The sequence below is a fragment of the Lacerta agilis genome, chromosome 2 (assembly GCF_009819535.1).
Source record: "Lacerta agilis isolate rLacAgi1 chromosome 2, rLacAgi1.pri, whole genome shotgun sequence".
Taxonomy (NCBI): Eukaryota; Metazoa; Chordata; class Lepidosauria; order Squamata; family Lacertidae; genus Lacerta; species Lacerta agilis.
Window position 1 is genome coordinate 50,618,294 of NC_046313.1, and position 25,011 is coordinate 50,643,304.

At 39.5% G+C, this 25,011-nt stretch overlaps 1 protein-coding gene across 8 annotated transcripts in view; it reads right to left on the reverse strand.

The window, feature by feature from the left end:
• Nucleotides 1–597: 597 nt before the first annotated feature.
• The window catches only part of RBM27 (RNA binding motif protein 27), a 28,676-nt gene continuing 4,262 nt past the window's right edge, over nucleotides 598–25,011 (reverse strand). For 4 of the 8 annotated variants that reach the window (XM_033139995.1, XM_033139996.1, XM_033139999.1 and 1 more), the window contains exons 4-21: nucleotides 21,265–21,356; nucleotides 20,393–20,604; nucleotides 19,476–19,736; nucleotides 19,023–19,253; nucleotides 14,551–14,706; nucleotides 13,310–13,459; nucleotides 12,224–12,371; nucleotides 10,564–10,714; nucleotides 9,202–9,468; nucleotides 8,953–9,093; nucleotides 7,309–7,431; nucleotides 6,107–6,181; nucleotides 5,765–5,929; nucleotides 4,169–4,273; nucleotides 3,875–4,066; nucleotides 2,436–2,522; nucleotides 1,843–1,953; nucleotides 598–977 (exon numbers count right to left, since the gene is read on the reverse strand). In XM_033139995.1, coding sequence (XP_032995886.1) covers nucleotides 891–977; nucleotides 1,843–1,953; nucleotides 2,436–2,522; nucleotides 3,875–4,066; nucleotides 4,169–4,273; nucleotides 5,765–5,929; nucleotides 6,107–6,181; nucleotides 7,309–7,431; nucleotides 8,953–9,093; nucleotides 9,202–9,468; nucleotides 10,564–10,714; nucleotides 12,224–12,371; nucleotides 13,310–13,459; nucleotides 14,551–14,706; nucleotides 19,023–19,253; nucleotides 19,476–19,736; nucleotides 20,393–20,604; nucleotides 21,265–21,356 — 2,754 coding nt within the window. In that variant the 3' untranslated portion in view covers nucleotides 598–890. The remainder of the gene's footprint in view (nucleotides 978–1,842; nucleotides 1,954–2,435; nucleotides 2,523–3,874; nucleotides 4,067–4,168; nucleotides 4,274–5,764; nucleotides 5,930–6,106; nucleotides 6,182–7,308; nucleotides 7,432–8,952; nucleotides 9,094–9,201; nucleotides 9,469–10,563; nucleotides 10,715–12,223; nucleotides 12,372–13,309; nucleotides 13,460–14,550; nucleotides 14,707–19,022; nucleotides 19,254–19,475; nucleotides 19,737–20,392; nucleotides 20,605–21,264; nucleotides 21,357–25,011) is intronic. The other 4 variants (XM_033139997.1, XM_033139998.1, XM_033140002.1 and 1 more) reach the window with 3 other exon arrangements.

Genomic DNA, 25,011 nt, shown 5'->3' on the forward strand with positions numbered 1-25,011 from the left:
GTTAAAGAGAGAACAAGTTGCTTTTAATACTGTGGAGGCCTGACCTAAAAAGGTTAAAAAAAAAGCTTATTTAGCTACAGAGGACAGAAAATGAACTCAAATGGCTAGACACCTTTAAAAGCACTTAGATGTATTTACTTATACCAGCTATTCATCAAGCACTAACTGCTCTGTTCATTTTAATAGGATTCATGCAGGAGGTCCATGGATGCTCCATGAAAGTAAATGTGGAATTCACAGAGCAGTGGTTAAGCTGCACCCAAAAAGTAGTAAGGTTGGGTTATGTCTGAAGATTAGATTGAGAAGAACTGCATTATTAGACAAGAGTAGCTGTCATCGATGTGGACTTGTTTGAATGTGGAGATGGGCAGCATTGCCCTGTAATTCTGCTAGATAGCTGAATGGTCTCATCCACAGTAAGATTAGGTGTAATTCTGGACAGGAGTGAAACTTACTCAAACTGAATAACTTGTCTGCCACCTAACTAAGGGACTTTTGAATTATCAAATTCCAGGAAATGTTGACGTATAAATGAACTTCACAGAAAGCTCTCCTCTCACACTCTACATTACTAAATAAAGCCTATAAAGCCATTGATAGCTTGAAAAAGGTCCATATTTTAAAAACAAAATAGACACAAGTTGGGCTTGAAAAGTTGATACATTCCATCTTCAGAGGATCACAAGCACCTTTGCAATGCTTACTTAGCCTTTGGCTGATCGTGGCTACTTATTTGCTAAGTTTAATATCTCAAACTCACACTTGCTTTCTTGTGTGTATGAAAATAAAAACAAAAAACAAAAACAATTTTTGGCTCATTGACTTCCTTTAAATATTTTTTTAAAAGTTTTAGTTCAACAATTCTAAAACTATTGATTCCATGTCAAGTTTCATCTTCTCCAGGAACGAGATTCGTCTTCATCTTCGTCTTCATCATCATCATCTTCAGGCAAAAATAAGTCTGAAGCTTCTGTCTCCTGAATAAAGACAAAATATAATATGTCTATTTTTCAAATGTATGATACCACAACAGTTAGTTGCAACCTTTTGGTCCGTATCAGTGATTCTACCTGACTTGTAAAATGTGGGCAAAATTTTCCCTTGGATATTCCTCTAAATACACTACATGCCAGGGTTAAACATGCAGAGAAAACATAGCAAAAATGGAGCTGTGTGGTGAAATGTGACAACTGAATCCGAGTGCTCTGAAGTGATTAGAGAGCTTAATGAACAGGGCCTTCTCAGCAGCGGCCCCTATCAAACATCTTCTCAAGGGATGTGCTGGCCACTTCAGCTTAAAAAAAAACAAAAAACTTTTCAAATAGCCTTACTGGTCATGCAGTTGTTTTTGTGACTCTAGAAATGGCTTTTATATTTGCTAAAATATACTGCATTTTTTGATTATATAGTATCATATAAAGCCAAACAGCTTTGAGTTATTTTAACAGAAAAAGCAAGGGAAAAAAATTGAAATTAATCTAATCTAATTATATTATATTATTGTGCTTTTATGCTTGTATTTTGCTTGGCACCTTGGGTGGACTTGGTCCAGAAAGGTGGTGTATAAATTTTTAAAGAATTAAAAACAACCAACCGTCCACCATCTGATTCATGCTGTGGCGTTATGAACCATATTAAAGAACAGGAGGATTTAGTCACAAAACAGGGAGAATGGAAACAACCTCAAGATTCTCCTAAAATATCTTAAGCATTCAGAAATGCCCTTTAAATTGTTCTCAACAGAACAGTTCCTATAATGAGCTCAAAACAGTAACAAGCAAACAAAAAATGGTGTTTGAGAGGTTTTGATAGACAGGTTGTGCTTAGACATTATTCCAGTACCTCTTCCTTGGGTTCCTCCTCCTCCGTTTCTGTGGACACAGAGGGTACCTTGGGTTTATGCCATGATATCTGTAGTCGTCGGTCTTTGAACTTTAATCCTTGGTTGGCCGCCTGGAGTAGGAATTTTTTGGGGGGTTGGTGGGGTGGGGAGAGAAGACAGTAATACAAATTATGTGCTAAAAAGCAGAGGCTATCTGCTGGCATAGCAGAAGGATCACAAGGTGCACTTTCAAGATTATTTAATAATCAGGCCTATGTCTGTTTTGAGCTCTGAATGGTCCAAACTGATTTGCCTTGATTTAGAGTTGCCTCAACCAGATTTTCTTCAGGGTTTGGCTGAATTGGTTGCACAGCCCTAATAATCACAGTTTATACTGTCTACTACAAGCATTTCTCTGAATCATAATTTAAATAAGCTTATTCATTGGCTGAATTATAAACCAGTGATCAAGTATTTGATGCCTATAAATCATTTGATTTTAAGTCACATTATAAATATAGTACCCACCAAAATATATGAACCACTTTCCATTCAAGCAGATATTTTACTGTATCTTAGATGAGTACAGTAATGTTAGCTTATAATTACTTACATTTTCAGCTTCAGAGCGGGATTTAAATGTCAGAACAACACTTAAAGGAGAATCCTCCTCTTGAAGGCCTTCAATATCTCCAAATTTCTGTAAAACACATACTATGAATAAAATCTATGCATGCTCTTCTAGGGCTGCATGTCAATGAACCCTAACTTACTGAAAGCCAGTGCAATATAGTAGTTATAGTGAAGGAATAGGATCAGGGAGTTTGCAGGTTCAAATTCTTGCTCCTTGGACCATTTAATCTCTTAGCCTCAGTCTACTTCATATGTGAAGATCACACATACTTGGGAGGAGAGGCAGAATACAAAAAGTGGGGGGAGGTGAATGGCTGAATAAGAAGAATGGAATATGAGTTCTCAGGTATATGTGTGTATGTGTGTATTTTATTAGTGACAGAACAAATTTTCAGGGGAGGCAGAAATTACTCGCCCTCTTCTTCTGAGCATATATGCTTCCTGCTGTTCCAACAGTGCTAATTGGATATTGCCCATATTCTTGCCATCAAAAAGGCTTATGCTCTACCTACATTATGTTTACAGACAAGAAGACAATGGTGGATTGGATACCCAGAGTGAAATAGAAGAAAAGGAAGCAGAGACCAGTGTCTCTGCTTATTGTCTGTAGATCTTCAAAAACGCTTACCTTTCTATTTGTAAAGAAAGGGATAAAATTGTAAAAGCTCAATGGTATTGGGCTCTCATATGAAAACTGGCTGGACCAGTTTGCTTCAAGAGTAAAAAATAAGTTAACCTCAAGTGATTCAAAGGTTGACTAATATATAAAGGTCATCCAAAGCAGCTTTAGACCCATGACAGTTCCAATAAAATTTTGTGTGTATTTTACAAGTCTTGGACCATGTCGTGACTTGTCTGCATAAGTAGCTTCCCAAAGATCAGGAATCTTAGAAGGAGGAGGTGGAAGTGGAAGTTACAGCTAGATATTCCCTGAGAGGGTTGATTTCCTTCAGAAGTAAGGTAAAGCAGGGTGATATGTGATGCCATTCCATTTCTAATTTCAACTAGGAAGCAGACAAGATTAACCACAAAAGCAACTAATGCTATACTCAAAATGAAGGAAGTTAAGTTTTAGGGCAGGGGTCAGCAAACTTTTTCAGCAGGGGGCCAGTCCACTGTCCCTCAGACCTTGTGGAGGGCTGGACTATATTTTGAAGGAAAAAAATGAACGAATTCCTATGCCCCATAAATAACCCAGAGATGCATTTTAAATAAAAGGGCACATTCTACTCATGTAAAAACACACTGATTCCCGGACTGTCCGCGAGCCAGATTTAGAAGGTGATTGGGCCAGATCTGGCCCCCGGGCCTTAGTTTGCCTACCCTTGTTTAGGGCAATCATAGCTTTATACTATTCTAGAATGCAGTACAGAAACCAGAACAATTTAATCTAATTTTAGTTACAAATTGCTGACTTACCGAAAAGTGCTGCAGCAACTCATCTTTCTCTTCTTCCACAAAGCCACCAATCGTTATTGCTTTGGGACGGTGGTCTACCACCATATGATTCACTGTACCTCTCCCTCTCCCTCCCCGACCTCGTCCTCTTCCTCTGCTTTGAGAAGGCATCGATTTTCCACGACCAGCGGGCAAGATACCTAAACGGGCAGCCTACAGACAAAAGGAATACACTTTATCTTCCATGAACATTGTAACAGGTTTCATGTATAATATACAGCACAATTAGGATAGTATATAACTTTGAAAACTTACCTCCACCTGTAACTGGGTGAGCTTTTTCCTTAATTCTGTTGTATCTTCCCCTGAAGACAGCCTTTTATGAAAGTCTAGCTCTGCATCCAAAAGTTCCTTCTGTGCCTTTAAAAGGAAATTGGGGGGGGGGGAGAGAAGAGAGCAAAAAGCAAGTTTGTTTGCATTTTATTCTGTTTATCTCCATACTAAGGTGTGTTAAGATGCTACCTCTTGGGTTTTAATTCTTCTCACCCATTATTTCAGGGCTTAGAGCCTTCTGGGTAAAAGCAAATACTTGCAAGCTCCCTTGGGCATCTTTTTGGAACTATAAGTGAGGGATATAAAATGTGATAAATAAAATATTTTAAGGTTACCCAGCATTGACACTACCTGTGAGTAGCATGTGACCCCTATAGGTGATTGGGCAAACTGCAGGCTCTCATTAGAAAACCTGCAGATCCCGAACACTTATGGCTGCAGAAACAGGTTTGAGAAGTTGATAGCGGAATAAAAAAACCAAAGTTTTAGAAACAAAACTGCACAGATTTGTAAAATTTCAATTTCACTGTGTTTACATTGCTCCTGATATTTAAGAATAAATATCAACATTTTCCTATGGGCTGGCTGACTTAGGCCTTTTATGTTAACAGCTTAGGAATTAATAAAGCTAATCAATACAGCTTGCCACTTGCTATGAAAATGGAAAGGAGGTGCAAGTTAAATGCACCAAAAATGCACATTCTTGTTCATGAGGTACTTCCATGGTTCAGCTCTATGATGAACATGGCACACTTTCGCAGAACAGTAACTTCATGGGATGCTGCCCAAAAGCATATTGCAGATACATCGATTAGCATCGAGGTGTCATTAAATTCCAATTTCCTGACCAGCAATGACTAAGCCAGCTCTGGGAACTTCCTTTGTGTGTGTTTGTGTGTGGGGGGAGGCTCTTGCTCAGAAATAAAAGTACTGTGGGCAATGGGACAACATTTAAGGTGAACATCCCTTTGGGGGAAGTGTGGGCATTTTTTGTTTTTATTAGTTATGGATACACTTCTCTGAGTGAGGGGAAGGGAAGAGCGTTGGGCAGAGCATCTGTGCACAAGAAGCAGGCCAATTTCATTATACACTAAGTTTCTGGGGTCATCTTACAGCTCAGGGATGAGAAACCTGACGGAAGGAGGTGACTGAAACCATCTACTGTGGTTCCCTGTGAGGATTAATATAAGTGGTATAATTTCACGTATCTGTGTAATTCTCTTATAATGAATATCCAAGCACAAAATATAGAAAAGATAGAAGTGATATATTGCATGAAAGGGGTTCCACATTTTGAAGGGGCCGCAGGCAGAACATGCATGGTTCATGATTGTATGCTGGCTGAGGCCTTCTCAACATATAAGGGAGCATGACCAGAAACCTGCAAGGCACAGATGCAGCCAGTTGGCCTTTCAACACCTGGATGTCTCTTTATGAGGATAATACATGAAAAGGTTGAATGATCAATGCTTAACAAAGATCCCCATGCTGGCTTCAATATGGGGAGTTAAGTTTCCTGGTGGCACAAATTTGTAGTAGCTTCTAAAATTAAAACAGCTGTGTGCGAAGAGGACCCACCTCTGTTTTTGACTTCTGTTTTGATGCTGTAGAACTGGCAGATGAAGTTTTTAACTCATCTTTCAACTGAGAGATTTTTCCTGTTAGCTCTTTCAGTGTCTTCATTATATCTGCCCTTTCCTCTGGTTTTGTGGCCTTATTCTTTTCCAATTTTGATATTAACATCTATGAAAATTAAAATAAAGAGGTGATGCTAGATTGAAAATACTTCATCCTCCACACTAGATAGAAACGTATGCATCCTTAAAATGCTTACTAGGGTATACTCGGGTACTAAAAATTAAAATTAGACATAACCATAAGTTAATGGCGAAGTTAAATGAAATAAAAAGCCAAGCATACCTTCTGACATTCTATTTGTTTCTCTAACATTTCTTGCTTTTTCTTCCTCATGTCTTGTTGCAGCTTCATTGCCTCCTAATCAAGAATAAAATGCTTTTAGTGAGCTATATGGCACATCCTAATATCAACGGATAGAAAACCCCCCGGATTTAAACCACAATTTTAGGCAATATCATGAACAATTTAAATGTAATCATGATTCCACCAACTGCAGCAAAGGAGTTTATAAGAGAACATAGTTATCTTCAATTACAAATGCAAGTTGTGCTGTTGGTAGTTACCAGAGTGAACAGATCCTGACTGCATTCATAGCTCTTGGAAAGCTGTTGCAATAAGCAGTATCAAATAAATGTCTTTGGTCATAATTCAGACTATGTTACATATTCAGACTATTAGCCCTACCACTATGCCTAGAGTTTTCATTCTCTCTCACAGCAACCCAATTGTAGCTATTCTATGCTGAATTACATAATGCTTTTGACTTGCAGAAGGCTGAAAGCCTGTTTTGTGCTTGTAAAATACAGTGGTACCTTGGGTTACATACGCCTCAGGTTACATACTCCGCTAACCCAGAAATAACATTTCAGTTTAAGAACATTGCTTCAGGATAAGAACAGATATTGTGCTCTGGTGGCACAGCGACAGCGGGAGGCCCCATTAGCTAAAGTGGTGCTTCAGGTTAAGAACAGTTTAAGGTTAAGAACGGACCTCCAGAACGAATTAAGTACTTAACCTGAGGTACCAGTGTATGTAATCTCATGTGGGATTGGAGAAGATAAAAAAGCAATGAAAGTCTTGTTGTGCATGCACACAAATGTTGGATAGCAGCTGTAGAGTTCAGACAAGCCAACCAACATGTAACAATTCAAGGTTTGCTGCAGACCCCCCACCCCTTGCCAACCAAAAGTTCAGTTATTAGCTCAAAAAAAAGTATCCCTTTAACACAAAAATATTGAATTGCATTTTAAAAGCCAAGGCTCATCAGACTTAGGTTTTGCCTTGATGATTCGGGCCTATCAAAGAAAAGGAATTTCCCATCTCCTGAATGTAGGCTACATAGCCATCTAACAAGAATCCAGCTAAACTTCAAATATTCCAATCAGAACTATGGGTAGGACTAACAGGAAAACATGTCACACACTGAACCACATTTTTAAAACTCATGACTATGAAATATATTGAAATAATATGCAAACAGTTACCTGTTTCTTTTTAAAAACTTCTTGGACATCATGAGATTTATTTCCTGTACCAGGCTTTATAGATGTCTTCAGATTGGGGGAACTGTAAACCATCTTTGAATGGCTAATTGAAGTGGGAAACATCTGAAAGCAGCAATATAGTTTATGATGACATGTGCTGCGGTAAGATGAAGCTTTGTGCAAGCAACTTACTTATACTGCTTAGAAACCATCTGTTCATAGATGAAACCAAACTACAAGCTATCTCTCTGTGATATTTTAAGGATTGTGTGGGGATGAAGTAAAGACTCTTACCAGTAACAGACAGACTGAAGGATAATAGCAAAAATTTGTCCCTAGGCTTTCAAAGACCTGGAATTAACCTGGCAGATATAAATTTCAAAACTAACTATCATTATGAAGGGGAAGACTCCACACAACATCACTCTAAGGAGAAAGGGGATATGTAAGATCTTTTGAATGGGAATTTCCCCCAACTCTCTTAACTGCAGTATCTGCTCCTTAGTTGTATTGATTACATATTCAATAGGTAGAGTTAACAAGAATTAGAGTTTAATTTTATAAAATAGCTATTATAGTTTAAAGAAAATGTACTTTACAATTTTCCTGGCAATAGTTGAGATTTTTTTCAATTTTGCCAATATGATTATGACTTCACTATTCTGTTTCGTCAGATCAGTCTACAACTACTGAACTGAGCTTTCACTCTTCTGTCCTGCCATTTTTTTTATAACTCTGTTGTCACCTGGAAGGCCCCCAAAACCCATGTCTTTAAAGCTGAAATCTTTTAATGCAGGTGAAAAAATTAGGGCTGTTTCTTGAGTTAGCACTGAGCCGGATTATCTCTGTGAATCTGCTTTTCTTGATCAACCTGCGGCCACTCTGCGGCCCACAAAAACTTGCCTTGACACAGCAGACGTTTTAAGGGTGAGAAGTTTCTAGTCCTTTTTTGAGTGGGGGATGGCGTGGGGTATCCCACCCCCCCCCAAAAAAATATATCATGAGTCACTCTGCAGAAAGAGTGGACTAGCAGATTTGTAGTAAAACTTAATGTGTCGGCCCTAGCAGGAAATGGTACAATTTGGGCTCTGTTGGACGCAGCAAAACATCTTGGACTAGACAGAGAACCCTGCTCAATAACTGAAGGTTTATCTAAAGTAGCTGGAGGAACACAGTTATGATTGCTTCAAACCTGACCCCTATCTGCTCTGGATTTCCCCCCATCCCTCTTGAACAGATTTGGTGATGACGCAAGAAGCACATGCAGGGAGGGGGGGGGGAGTTCTATTGAGCAAACAAAAATTGTTGTGCTCCTGCAATTACAGTATTTAGTTAAATACCACCCCGTGATTCTTGGTTCTGGGAGAGAGGGTTGGTGAGCTTGAAACCTGCCAGGCAGATTTCACTAAGGCACATCATCTGGCCTAGCCGTATCCATTGATAGTAGGGTGGTGGGCATACAGTGGTGGTGCATGAGGATACAAAGGACACAGTTTAGTCATTTTCCTGTTGGATGCAGAATCATGATTAAGTTCAATACAGCAAGGTGAACACCCTTGACAGAACCAGGCAAACCTTAACATTCTAACCATGTTAAAGAAAAGATGTATGAATTTATGATTCATAATACACACTCTCCTTTACCTGAGCATCTTCGGCAGAAGCACTAGACTGGTTAAGCAATAAATGCTGAGCATCTGGCTGATTTCCACCAGGTGCTCCAAGACGATGTTTAACTGGGGTCTTGTTGATGACGTAAGCACCTGATGTCAGTGGCTTTGTTACCTGCATTATGCATATAACATTGAAAAATGAGCCTTTTAATTTTGAAAGCAGACCCACAGTTCTCTAAATAAAAAGAAACGTGATCAGGTTTATACAATGGCACTATACCTTTGCCATACTGCTGTGCATTGTTACAGCTGGAGGCTGTGACAGCATTTGTTGCTGCAGGTGAAGCGGGTGATGAAGAGGTGGTGGTGCCTGCTGCTGCTGCTGCTGGGATAGTGGCAATGGCTGCTGCTCATTGTTTTCCCGGTGCCATAGCACTCGTATAAACCGATTGTTCAACACTGCCTCTGTGCTAGAAATAGCTTTTCTTGCTTCGTCATTTGTTAAGTACTGAATTAGAGCAGCTTCAGGATCACTCTTGAAGGCAACCTAAGAAAACATGAGGCAACATTACATAAGAATACTACATTCTAAAAAGCACCCGAAGTATAATGCTTTAGTTAAAAAGGTTTTACTCCCTAATCCAAAAAGAGATGGATAGTGAACTGTGTATATGTAGTATGTATCAAACCATTTTGGACTCACAGCTGTCCATGGAGGCGCAGGTCAATTATGTGTCCAGGGCAGCTGTCTACCAGCTCCACCTGGTACAAAGGCTGAGTCCCTATCTGTCTGCAGACTGTCTCGCCAGAGCGGTGCATGCTCTAGTTATCTCTCGCTTGGACTACCGCAATACGCTCTATGTGGGCTACCTTTGAAGGTGACCCAGAAACAACAAATAATCCAGACTGCGGCAGCTAGACTGGTGACTGCAAGTGGCCGCCGAGACCATATAGCACCAGTCCTGAAGGGCCAACAGGGAAGTGAGGTTACAGGGAACCAGGCAGAGGGCCTTCTGGATAGGAAAGCCCTCCCATCAGATGTCAAGGAAATAAACAACTATCTGACTTTTAGAAGACATCTGAAGACAGCCCTGTATCAGGAAATTTTTAATGTCTGATATTTTACAATTTTTATATGTGCTGTAAGCCACCCAGACTGTCTGGGGAAACCCATCCAGATGGGTGGGGTATTATTATTATTATTATTATTATTATTATTATTAAATTAAAAATATGGTTCTACAAGCTATTGAATTGTAAGGTGTACTTAGTTTTTCACACATGGCTTTTCCATTTTGGCTTTATTTCTGTTAAATAAATCATGACACAGTGTAATATGTCATGTGTTGTTGTTCATCTGAGGTTGTATTTACCTAATTTTAAGACCTGCTAAGGAACAGATGACTGTTATTAGGTCTTCATATGTAAAACCACAGAATTCAAAGAGGGTGCACTTTCTTTTTCTCCATGACTGTATCATCACCAAGTGGTTCTTCAAGCAAGACTAACTTTGATTTATTTACTCTACCAGAGAATAATGCAGTATAGAACTAAGTAGAATATAAAGGCTGGTCCCAGAAACTTCCAATCCCTCTTTACACTGCTGTATTACTAACCACAAGTGGCATATTATTGGTTTTACCTGAATGTTGACAATTGTTCCAAATTTGCTGAAATGTTCATTAAGTTGAGTAATATTGTTTAGCTCTGGTGGTATTTTACGAACTTCCAATTTGGTGTTTGTATACTGGTTCTTCTTCAGGAATCCTGGCTTATTCTGGTTATTAGTTTGTCTGAAGAGAAAAAAGATGGATTGACTTTTAACGTTAACAAAATTATATTTAAATGTAAATACAACCATTCCCTTTTATTGCCTATAACCACAATGGCTACCTTGCTGGGCCAAACCAATACCCACTAAGCCAAGCGCTGTCTCTAAAAAAGACCTGTCAGATACCCCAGGAAGCTCAGAAGCCAAGTAATCTACCACTGTGTTCACAGCTTCAAGTAGTTCTCCAACTATCAGGTCTAACAGTCACAGATAGCTATTGCCTTGACTATGAATGCTATACATTGACTGTGTTATATGAAACTTTGCTTCCTTTTTCATTAAAGTATTTCAACTAATATCCATATTAACTTCCAGCCATTTCATGCAATGACAGACAGTTACATTGGGATGCAAAGAAATATGCTTAACTCCTTGACCAAGACATACTCATTAGATTGTTGTTGTTACTTAGTCATTTAGTCATGTCTGACTTTTCGTGACCCCATGGAGCACGCCAGGCACTCCTGTCTTACACTGCCTCCCACAGTTTGGTCAAACTCATGTTAGTGGCTTGAAGAACACTGTCCAACCATCTCGTTCTCTGACTCATTAGATAGTTCTGGTCAAATCAGACTAAATCCACATGTTTTAAGGAAACCATTACATCTACAGAGTTGTGTGTAACCACCAAGGAGGACTTCTAATCACACGAGGATACAGGCTCACTGTTACATGGGTTTTCCGACATGCATTTGGACTTCAAATGCTGTGGCATTCACTGTACTGACACGATGGACAAGCCATTAACAAAGATAACAACAACAACAACAACAACAACCACAATTTATTATTTATACCCCGCCCATCTGGCTGGGTTTCCCCAGCCACTCTGGGCGGCTTCCAACAGAATATTAAGATACAATAGTCTATTAAAAGCTTCCCTAAACAGGGCTGCCTTCAGATGTCTTCTAAAAGTCTGAGGAAGATGAAGCAGATGTTCCTCTAACCTGCCTCACAATGCTGTTTTGAGAATAAAATAAGAATTTAAATTTACAGCAGCCTGTCCTGACTGGGGAATGAAATGAAAATTACTCAACTACGTTGTCAGTATCTGGATAAGTCAAACAGCTTATCACTGGAAGCCTTCCTGAACACGGTGCCCTTCAACACCTATCAGTTTCAACCACCATGAACAATGGGCAGGTATGATAAGAGCTATAGTCCATAATGTCTGGAAGACACCAGGTTGGGGAAGACTGACATTCCAGAAAACAAGGTGTAAAATTCCAAGCCATTTCCCATATTATTGATTGTTGTTAAATTGCAGTGAGACTTCTTTGTATAGTGACTAACAAACACAATGTATTCTTTGCAACTTTATCTTTGCAATGTATTCTTTGCAACACACAAGAGGAATTATTCACCATTTCTCATAAAAGATTCCCATAAGTCAAACCAAATAATTTTCAAATGAACAGAATGGAGCTCATTTTCATTCTGCCTGTTCTCTATAGATACATAAAACTCTTACTTTCCAATCCAGGGTTTCTTTGGAGATGGCCCTTCTATAGTGTTTGAAACCCGCTTCCTGTTGTCTGGCTCAAGCACCACTCTAGATACATTACTGCTGTTACTTGCAATGCCAACTGGAGGTTCAGTCTGGATTATAATATTAGCACCTGGAAAGAAAGCAAAGGACTGTATGCTTGCAATGAACTGGAAGCAAATTGTATTTATAAAATGGTGAAGTGCAAACATATACGAATAAACATTTTCCCAAAGGAAAATGCATTGACTTTCATGCATTGACTTTCCTAAGAAATATATACAGTGCTGAAAGATATAGGCTGCTGCAAGTTCAGGGTTTCTGAGAACAGAAAATGCCATAAATAAATTGGACAAAATTAAAGATGCTCAGGCTTAAAGTATCCACCACCAAGTACCACCTGCACATTAAGTTGGGTACAATTCAAAAATCAGGAACACAGGAAGATGCCTTATACCAAAGCCAGACCATTTGTCTACCTGGCTCAGAATTGTCTATAGTGATTGGCAGCAAGGTCCAGTGCCAGAGAGTGAACTGGGGATATAGAGCAGGTGCTCGACCACTAAGCTACCAACCTTCCTCTAAGTATGCATATGAACAGTGTACATTGCATATTAACATAAGCAGATCAGGTGTCCATGAATCCGGACCACTGCTGGAGATTTGGGTTTCTTGGGCTTATTTTACACACAATTATAGCACTTTCCTGTGAAGGGATCTCAGGGAAGATATATTTAATATTAGGCACAAACTGCATTTTAGTGAAAATATGAAAAAAACTCATGCAGAAGAATCTGGATCCGATTCCAGACTACAACACACTGAACAGCACTAGTTGTAAAGATACTAGTGATTATTGTTTGCCTGCCACTCTTCAAATTGTACATTAAAGAGAGGGAACGAAAATACAAATTACAAATTAAGACACGAGGGAAAGAAATCACTGCACACAGAAAAAGACAACATTGTCATCAGCACTGGGTTCATTTGCTATGAATGCCAAAGTCTATAATGCTCCCTTGCAAAGTATTCAGACTTTGAGGGTCTGGGTTTCAGGAAACAACATCTCACCTCTTGGATTTGTATCCATCTCACCAGATGTTAGGCCAATAAGATTTGGACGCTGCATTGGTGTCCTTGAAAAGAACTGTCGATACTGAGATCTTCCAGTACTGGTAATACTAGGAGCCTCTGGATTGTAGCCATCTGGTTCATACGTATCTTTTGTGAAAGAAAAAATATAGATTTTTGACTCATTTAAAAAATATTATGCGAGAAATATTATGCATTTGCTCAAGCAGAAGTGCTTTTTCACATTTTAATACTTTTAACATTTGTATGTTTTAAAGTTGGGTTGTAAAACTTTCTTGATTTTACTGTTTTGTCTTGTGTAAACAACACTGAGATTTTTTTACATTCAAGCAGTGTGTAATTTTTATGAAATAAAAAAAAATATTGCACGTAATTCACATGTACAATATATTTATATATAACCGTGTTCAATTTGAGCTATGTAAATATGGCAGGAACCCTGCAACATGCATGTCATAACACAATTTTAAAATATTATTATTACTGTTTTGTTGCCTTACTCACAAAGGTGACCCAAAGGGACTTACAACACAGTATAACAAGACACTAATTAGACAACAGTCAAGCTGGCAAAAATTAATCTAACCCCTTTTCCCTTTACGTTGGAAGGATTGTGGAAGACTTGGTTCATTTATTCATGTTTGGTGAGAATGGAACAGAGTATTTTTCATTATATCCACAATTACAAGCCAACCTTCTTCTCCAAATCCAGCCTTAGCTCTGCTACCTTTGGAAAATAGACTTGGGCTCTACCCTGCACCAGAGAGAACTAATAGGCTTCTTAGTGACTGCAACATGATTAGGAAAATGGAAGAACCAGGCTGAAATACCCATGAACACATGGAAAAATAATATCTGGGATACAGCAATGTCTGGGCCCCTTACCAGGCGCAGGAGGGCAATTAAAGGCATAACAAAAAGAGATACCTTCCAAGAAAAGTGGACCTCTATATTTAACCAAAATCAACTGCTCAATCTTCTCAGGGGAGAGGTTACGTTAAGTAATACGTTTGAACATTTAATGTGTAAGCTTATGTCTAAAGTCAATGGATAGAACCACCACCATTTGATGTACTGCTGGAAAAAAACCAATAAAAATTGTTCTTTTTAAAAAATGATGCTTATTAAAGAATGAGACCCCACTATTTCAGATGTGCAGTATAAACAACATCACAAGTACTGGTAGAACTCAAGAGAAGTGGAAATCTTTATTTCCTTACGTTCTGATACTGAATATAGAAGGTTTTGGGGTAGTGGAGGAGGTAGTCTAGCTCCCACTGGTGCAAGGCTGGGCACTGTAGTTGTTCCTGGCTGGTCACGGCTGTTGATCAAACTTGCCTGTGATAAAGGTGGCCCTGGAATGAAACATAAACATTCTAAACAGCTAATTATGTTTTCTCATGCTTTACCACATTACAAAATAAGGCTCTTCTTTTGAGGAGCTCAAAGCTAAATACTAATTCGTGTCCTGATTATATATTGTCTGACCTTGGTTCCCTTACCTCTGGCCAGCACTTTGCTGCCAACTTTATTCATTCATTCGGCTGCTCTGACCATGTGGTGGGCCTCCTTACATCCCTATAACTGGCCTTCTGTCTGCTCCCGTCTCCAGCATAAGCTCCTCATTCTTACCTCAAAGCCCTCTGACTTTTTGCCTGCAAAGTGTGTTCCAAAAGAGTTTTGCCACAATCTCTTTGTTCATAATATACTAATATAACCCTACAAACAACTTTCATGAATTCAGCTTCACCAGCCTCAGCTGGGCTAAGTTCTCTCTTAAATGACCTCACCCTCTCTCTGTCTCCTATGAACATCTGTGTGAATTCATGTGAGTGTAGGATGGCCCCATCCTCCATTGGTTCTGGCCCAACCCAGTTTTGTTTTGGTACCACCTGCTGCTGGTAGGAAGTCCCCAGAGGGGCTGGCAACAAAGAAATGCAGCCAAGGCTTAAAAAGGTTTGCCACCATAGGCTTAGGACACTGGGGTTCTCCAATTTTCTACTGCTAGGGCGGGAGAGGACTGAAAATTGCTGAGGCCCACTAGTCACAAAATGGTAGCAGATGGAGGTAGAGTTGGACACGGTTAGCTGCAATTAACAATAGCATTTCCTATTTGGAAATTACTAAACTCTTTGCCACTGTGATTCCCTTGTGGCATGGAGTGTTACAATTCTATTTCTCCAAGCCAGGTACACACATTGGCCTTGGTGATTATTGTGTGACTTAGTCTTCACATTTTAGGCAGAATTTGCTGATTCAGAAGCTCTAGGTGAAACAGACTAAACTTCATATTTTTATTCCCGCCCTCAACACTTCTCAAAATATTTTTACTGATCTCCTGCATTTTCTTCTTCTTTTCTCCTTCATTTATAACTTACACCTCTCCATTCCAAAAAACTGCTGGTTTCTTTCATTCCTTGATCTTTCTCCATTCACCTTTTTCTCATATGGCTGTTTCCTTCTCTTTCCAGAATTAATTAATTTATTTACTTACTTACTTACACTAACCTTTTATGTCTCCAATTTTCCTAAAAGACTCCTTTGGCTCTTTCGCCTTTGGAAAAGGACCTCCGCCCCAGCAAGCTCTCTGTCTCCTGGCCACCTTTACTCAGCATGTAGAGTTGCTGGTGTTAGAAGGGCCCAACCACAAGGCTACCAATATGGCCAAGTAGTGGAGCATTGAGGCCACATAGAAGTATAGGCTTGATTACATACAGTTAAGCAACGTGGTATCATATTCTTAACCTATATATTTTAATTGTTTTATATCTGTATTATTTACTGTGCTCTAACTTATAGAGTTTAATTTTAACCTATGTATATTTACATGATCTCTATCACTGTGTATGTCCATATTTCTGGTCTGTGACCGTAATAAATTGATTCATTCATTTATAGTGAATGGCACCAAGCCTTGGTTAAAGCTGCTTTTCAATAAACTGGAGAAATTATTTTTCTATTGTAACTAACTTTCTGTGTGAGCTAGAAATAGGAAGAGCCAGTGGCATAACAATAACAATATTAACAACTAGGACAACAACACAAATGGCAACAACAATGGTGTGGTCATTCTGGTCTTCCTGACAGCAAACCACATCTACTAAATATTTTCCACCTGTCCAATTACAACAATTCAGTATCTTTGCTTATTATTTCATCAACCACAATAGAAATATTGCAAAAAGGGTAGGACTGAAGAAAGAGAACACATTATCCTTGCTGACTGATCCAAAATAAGGGATTCATCCTTTACTGTGCAAGGACAGGCTTTGAACAAGTCATATACACATCTGCTGCTTGTTTAAACTGCTGGGTTCTTTTCTTATAATGGTATATTGAAATAAACGGTCTTTGAAATAATCCCAAATTGATTTTGTTTTGCATTATAAATAATCTCTGAACAATCTTATTTTCCTGTCTCTAACAGCTCTTGCACTTTTGTCTGCAGAGGATCCGCAGCTGCTGAACAAATACCAAGCTGGTCACAGCTACAGTGAGGGTGCACACAGAAAACAAGCCCATTCTTCCCATTGTCAAGGAAGAGCCAAATCAAGTCCACTTCAAATTCTAACCAAATTTCTCTCACACATTTTTTTCCACAATAGCTAAAGAGGACCTTCTATGTTGCATAATGCCTCTGAATATAAAGGAATATGGGAAGCTGTCTTACACTGACTCAAACCACTGGCCTTTCTAGCTCAGCATTATCTACATCTTTGGTCTTCAAGTGTGTGTATTTTTTGGGGGGGTGGGGATCAGGGCCCACTACTGCTTCACTTATGTAAGGCAGGAACAGCAGCACTATGACCATAGAAGCAACACATTAAGAAATAGGTACCTAAATGCTTGATTGGGTTTGCTATTTGTGGGTTTTCAGGAGATCTGACTGGCTACTGCTGGAAAGGGAATCTAAATTCTTCTAATTTTTTAATAATTCATCTGTTCTAATGAATGCCCTAAATTATAATCCTGCGCGCGCACGCACACACACACACACACACACACAGATATAGATATATTTTTCAAGTACGATACTTTGTTTATCTATAGCTGCCCTCTTATGATAAGCTTGTACTTTGCTCAAAACTCCAAACCAGTAAATAATTCAAAGACCTTACTTTACTCCCCTCACCCAATTTATCTCAGGATTAGTAATAAGTTAACACTGTGATTTTTTAAATAACTAAAACACAGCATTAGTGGACTTCCCCTTAAAAACACATACATACAGTGGCATGTTCTCTATTTTTGGTCTGAAACTAAATTTAATCTAGCCAGTTCTTTCTACCATCTCCGATGTTTTAGAGAAAAAAGGAAAAGCTGTTTCATTAGCCAAAAGTTTGAAAAAAGGCCTAACTCCTGAAGAGGGCTGCTAGTTGAGGCAAGTCCAAAAATAATTGCCTTTACACAATGAAGTAAATAGGGAAATGCTTTGACACTACTGTTACCTAGGTGCCCAGTCTGTCTGACACCTTGAGCGTGATCCTTAACTCTTCACCTCCTTTAGCACTGCTCTTTAAGTGGCTATGCAAGGCAGAGGACTTCAGTTAACGTGACAGAAAAAGCATACCTTGGCATATACCAGCTATTCTTAAAAAGAGACAAACTTGCCCTTACTGCCTGGGAGAAAGAGCTCCAGCATGAAGCAAATTTGTGATCTGGCACCTGATCTATCCGCCAACTGCCAACACAAGCACATGCTTCTATTTGCCCTGGCAGGAAAAAACCCACACATCTTCAACATTACTGTCTCCACCAGTAAACTAATCAACAACTGTTTGCATCTCTTAAGGTCCAAGATACATTATATATTTAAGCTGCAATCCTGCACCATTATGAGCAAGGTTGCAGCCTTAGGATCAGTTATATACCTAAGCTTGTGTCCAATGGTACCACTAAGCAGAATGGGGGTGACATGAGCCCCATGGAGACATCCTGGTGGAATTGGTCAAAAAGGAAGGTGGAATGGGACAAGGACAGGGCATTAGAGGAATTGGATCCCAGGAAGAGGTTCAGCAGCTTAGGACAGATCCTAAGCATCTTAGGACAGATCCAGGACTGTGGCTGTGTGGACTGACAGCAGAGTGCCTTGGACACGCCAAGCCCCACATCACAGAAGAATGATGTGATCCTGGCCCTGCCTACTGTCAGTGATGAACCCTCCTGGGGTGCTGCCTGGGAATAAATGAGACAGTGAGCCAACCCCGTCGACTCTGCCTCCATCACCAAGGATGTGGAGATGGCTGCGTGGGTGCAAACACTTAGCAGGCCCAGCCTATTCAGAGGAGAGCCATCTTGTTCGCCCAGCCCCATGGCTCAACCCATTTAGGGTGTGTCAAGTGTTGAGACAAAATCTTACGTTTCTGTATAGCCACATACCTAGAGCACTGCTGCACCCGTTAACCTGAAAGCTTCATAACCTGACTTATATATATCATACTGACCTTCACATTAAAGCCTTTGGCAAAAATCTAGCTAGGAGTCCGAGCACTGGATCTACTAGAGGGCCTGGGCAGGAGGAAACCTGTTTTCAGCTATTCCCCCTGCAGCTCCCTCACCCACCCTTAAATGTGCTCTGGAGGGTCCTTCAAACTCCAGATTGCTGTAATGCTACGTTAGAGAAATAAAGCACCATTTATAAAATGTTCTCAGCTACTGTGCCAACTGCAGTATTTTAAAGAGGAAATCTTACTTGGTATAGGAATTCTAACAGGTGGCGGTGGCCGAGGATGTACATGTGGCCCTGGCATTCTCATGTTGTGAGTTGGGCCTTGCGCAGGAGGCATAAGCATTCCAGGAGGAGGAAGTCCTGGGGGTGGTGGAGGAAATGGAATCATGCTTGGCAACGATACCTCATCCACGACCAACGGGTCATTTCCGTGATCATATTGACAGAGGTCACCAAGTACACAAAATCCTCTCTCTGTAAAATAAAAATAAATCACAATATAAACCATCATTAATGGTAGCTTACCTTTATCTGTTTGATTATATAGATTACATATGAATGCATGAATATAGATTACATATAGATTTTAAGGCAAAGTTTCACTTATATTGTGTGGCTGGCAACAACAAGAAAACAGTTCAAAACAACATTCTTAATTGGCAAAATCTAAGTAGAACAACCAGGAGTAACACTTACCATCGTAATCTCGACAGCGTCTTTTTGGTGGAGCATTTCTGCCAAACGAATTAGGAGCAGAATGATTGTTGTAGTAATTCGACCAGCTTTCTGTTGTGTTTTCGGGATGGTGAGCAGGTGCAATCACAGTAACAGCACTGGGAATACACTGTGCTCCAGAGGAATACTGTTCAGTAGAGTTAACGGAAGACAAAGCCACTGGGTTATATGAGCTCTCCATATCACTCCTTTCACATTTGAATTTGGCTCGATCTCTGTGATCTGAAAAAAAATCGTAACAGATTAGGTAAGTTTCTATGTTTGTCCTTGGTACTTGGAGATTCTCTTGACAGCATACAGAAAATTTAACACCATAACAAATGCAGGGGGAAACATCTAAGCACAACCTGGCTAACAGTGTACTCAGGCTCATTCTTGCAAGACAATGTGAATATTTGTCCTGCAACGTATGCACTAACTAAACTGATTTCCTTAAAAGCAAACTGTATTTTTCAAGTAATTTCAATTACTTTCTTTTCTTGAAAGGCTATGGCAACATAAGACCTCAGTTATTTTTAAAGTGGCAGGGATCCATTAAAAGTTAAGAAAATCCAACATTTCTTCTCTGCCAAAAGAAACCTAGCAATACAAAGCGGCAGCTTTTAGCAACAGGGAAAGTATAACAGAAGGCACTGCTCTACCAGAATACACCTGAGAACAAATTAAAACAAAATCAATCCCTAGATTAGGTTGCTCTCAGAGCACAGCTTTTAGCCAGCTTTATAACAAGCCAGCAATCACTTCTTCTCAAAGACAATTCTGTTTGTTGAATTTGCCAGAAATTCAGGATAAATTGTTCATTAAGAAGTATGACATTTCATTAACTACCATGAAACTCAGATTAGATGTTACTTGGCTATAATACGTAAATGACTCACCAACATTTCTGTTTGCATCCCTTTCTTTGTTTGCCTCCTGGTCTTTGCTTCTACCTCTGCTGCGGCTACGACTTCGACTAAGTCCTCTACTTTTACTGCGACTCTTACTTCTTCCCCTTCGCCAATCGTATTTGTCTCTATACAAATCATTCCGTTCATAGTATCTATCATAATCTCTCCATTTGCCATCATCTCTTTTTCTCTCTCTAGTTCTATTAAGAAAAACAACACATGAAAACAGGTGGATTTAGAAAAGCTGAAAATGCTTATGGCATCAAAATAGAACAACAGTTTTGACAGAGGGAAGTTTGTATGAAGAACTAAACAATGTAATTATATCCAAGTGATGTCAACATTGGAAATAACTACAAAAAATGTTAAGTGTAATAGCCCTAAAGCAAATAAAGTACAAATTATCTGTCTTACTAAAGGATGCTAGTATTGCATAAAAATTAAAAAAATCATTCATATTAATATTAATAATTGCATAAAACAATTATTTGCATCCATGGGCACAGAGGATTCAATACAGTTCTCTAAAATTGTGTGTATATTTACTTATTTCATTTATATCCCATCTTTTCTCCAGCAAGCTCAAGGTGGGGTACATAGTTCTCCTCCACCCATTTTATCCTCACAACAACCCTGTGAGGTAAGTTAGGCTAAAAGTGATTGCCTGGCCCTAAAGGTGACCTCTTAATGGATTATGTGAGAATCTGTAAAACTTCCTGATCATAATACAAAAGGAGCGGACACATACATTACTAACTTTATCACAAAATTTATTATGATATCTGAAACAGAGAAGTTTAATTGATTCGGAGGCCAACAAATGCTAACAAGTGTTAAAGAAGAATACTTCAGGTACTAACCTTTGCTCATTAGAATCTGAACGATTTTTCTGTGGGCTAGCATATTTCTTCTTTTTGCCCTCTCGCTCATCTTCAAAAGTCTCCTGAAATGGCTAAAGACAAACAGCAAATCATCACCTCACACTAAGCTCACTCCTGGGGGCACAGGGAAGACCCCAAAGAATCTAAAAACCCATTTAAGCAGTAAGAGAGCAAGGCTCGAGTCAAGTCACTGTATACACATTTTAAATTTGCTTCTAGGGTGAAATGTAATGAAGAGGACAACTACAAAACAACCATCTCTCCCCATATGAACCAACCTGGACCCTGCAATCATCATCTGAGGCTTTTCATCATATGCTTCCTCCACAAGAGGTCTGGAGGGTGACAACGTAAGAATGGGTCTGTTCTGTGGTGGCTCCCACCTCTCCCCAGGGAGGCTTGCCTGGCACCTATCTGTAGGTGCTAGGCAAAAACCACTCCTTTTCTCTCAGGCCTTTGACTAATTAAAAATATATGGTCTTTTAAATGGTGTGGGTGGCCTGTTTTTGTTTGTTACTATAGTATGTATTTTATGTTATTATAAACTGCCCTGTAATCCTAGGATGAAGGGTGGTATAAACATTCAATCAATCAATGTCCATCTTAATTTTTTTTTATAATTGTTACCTTTAAGGAATTTTAATTTTGAAACTGCTACATTTTAGGTTTAAAAAGATTGCCTTTACAGTTTAACTGTGGAAGCACTCATAATTTGTTGCAATATTCCTCGTGTTCAACAAGGCTGGATTACTACTTGGATTCAGAAGACTTGCAAGAGCAATGCAACAAAAGCAAGCAGGGTGGGGTGGGGTGTCACAACTAATATGCTGTTTTATTACTTTCATTGGGTCTATGGGAAGAAGACCATGAAGACACTTCAAGGCTTTAAAATGTCAAAACTAGAATTTCAAATTGGGGCCTGAAACAAATTGGCAACCAGAGCAGTCGGGTCAGAATTGGTGTGTGTTATATGTTCATGCTTCCTTGTTCTTGTTAACAATCTAACTGCCATGTTCTGAACTAACTGTAATTTGGAAACTGTATTCAAAGTCAGCTCAGTGTATGACACATTGCAGTAGTCTAATGTGAAGGTTACCAGAGCACAGACAACTGAAACCACGCACATGGCTAGCTGGATAGGAACACAGCTGAGCTAGTAGCTGAAGCTGGTAGAAGGCAGTCCATGCCACTGAGGCAACTTACGCTTTCAATGACTAAGTTGGATCCAAGAGTACCATCAAGCTGCACACCTGCTCCTTCAAAGGGAGTGCAACACCTTCAAAAAGAAGATGCATTCTACTCATCCAGACAGAGGACCTGCATGCTACCAATGTCTTAAGTCTTATCTGGATTGAGTTTCAATTTGTTGGGCATAATCTAGTCCAGAGTTCCATGCAGTTGTTCAAAAGAATGGGAGATAAAATCGAACCCTGTGCTTTGGAAGCTTCATGGGGCACTACCTTCTGGAGAGAATAAACCTAGTAGGAACAAAGCCACTGCAGGACAGTCCCCCTATTCTCAACTCTGACAGCCTCTCTGTAAGAATATTATGATCAATGGTATCAAAAAATGAAGAGAGGTCAAGAAAAATCAATACGGACACACCCTCCCTGTCCCTTTCCTGACACAAGCCAACCAAGGCAGTCTCAGCACCAAAGGAAGGCCTGAATGCCAACTGAAATGAAAAATCAGTCTCATCCAAGAGTTATTGGAGCTATTTCAGGGTTATTAGTTTTCATAAGCAGAAGAGCTGAAATATCTAAACAGTCACTGAGAGGAACTCTGCATAAAGTGTGCAACAGTCTAACTCTAATCTCAAAGCCATTAGCTTTCATTACATAATGCAATTCATGCTTTCTAAAAAAGCTTACTGAAAAATACAACAAGTGTGACAGAATATACTGAACTGTCTATAGAAAGGGGGGGTCTAAACATGATTTAAGCATTCTCTAGTTAATGTTTTGATATCTAAGAGAATTTAAAATTAGAAATAAAAATCACCTCTAACATTACAAGAAATACAGGCATACGAGATGGGGGAGGAGCGGGACTGTGTGGTGTGAGGATATCATGTCTCATTTGACCTTATCTAAGTATAGCCAAATACTTTGCTGTAATATGTCCACCACTTACACCAGATCAGCCCGTCTGAGCTATGAACACATTACACTTTAAGGAAAAGTGGTTTATTTCCCCCACTACACTTACTCTTAAACAAAACACCCCTAGTACTATGAACTGTACAATCTTAGAACAGCCGAGGTTCTAGGATTTTAGCAAGCAACGTATGAAGTCAGACTCAACAGGATTCAGGATAGATAACAGCATGCAGGGGTACTTGAAGTTGTGGACTCTTGTTGAGCAACTCTCTTTTCAAGTAAAATTTCTCAAAAAGCAGAAGCTTGCAGAGGTCTGGTTATCTGGCTTCAGAACCAACTTTAAAGCCTGGTTGCACTACCTTAATTGGAGTGACATTAGATTTAATAGGTTTAGACACTGGGTGTGCTCACTGATTCAGCTTCATCATTAGAAGGACAAGTGTAGCATGGAGAACCTTCTACCAGTTTAGATTGATACTACAGTTACAATTGTAACTTTGCTGCATCTGCGGCACCGAAGTGACCTCCCTGGGGCACAAGCCTGGGTAGACGACAAGACTTCCCTCTCGGCCTCGCTGATGTTGTTCAAAGGAAAGCAGAGCAATACATTTGGCACCCGTTTGGCTGCAGGAGTTACTAGGAGGAGGCATACAAGACACCATCCAACTGCCTTAGGCACCCCACTCTGGGTTTGTTTAGAGTTTGCTCCTTAAGACTTTTATACTCCTAAATATGTCCTGCAAATCAGTTGGCACAGATTGTTCCTCAGGGTTTACTCCCGAAGCCTTTCATACAAATGAGTATAGCTGTAAGGTAGAGACGGTTTAGGATCAGTGTTTTCCTTCTCCTAGAGGGGCTACCCTCCCAGGTTGATGAGCCCTATCTAGGACAACTGTAACTGGACAGATAGTTTAACTTGTTATCCACACCATGGTAACGACCTGCCTGGATTATGCAAGGTGTTGTGTGTGGGCCTATCTCTGAAAATTGTCCAGAAGCCTCAGTCAGAATATGGCTGCAAGGTTACTAAGTGAGAGAGATGAGAACATTGCACCAGTGCTCATCACCTTCACTGGCTTCAAATTTGTTTCCAGGCCCAATTCAAAATGCTGATATTGACCTTCAGTCTTTTATGGTTGCGGGTCAGGGTACCTGGAGGATCGCTTTGTCCTATATGTACCTTGAAGTCTTCGCCTGACACCCATCACTGGGTGCTTCGACCAGGTGACTGCAGAGAGCACGATATTATATTTTTTGGTACCACATGAATACCTCCTTTGTTACCCAAGAAAATATTTTAATAAAAACAATTTTAAAAATAATAATAATCCAGGACTTTTAAAGTCTTTTATAGATTTAAACTGTTTCAACCTTATTATTTTATTCTCTCCTTATAATTTGGGTTGCATTGTTTTGAATTCATACTTTTTATTCCACTACTCAATCAATTTTAATTTGCTTTCTTTTATGTAGTAAGCTGCCTGAAGAACCTTGTTATAGAGTAGCCTATAAATAAATGTAAAAGCAGTGTTGACATCTCAAGTTTACCAAGCCATTCATCATCTAAAAGGGCTGCACTATGAAAGAAATTTTCACTTTGCTAACTGCCATACATAGCTTTTCAAAA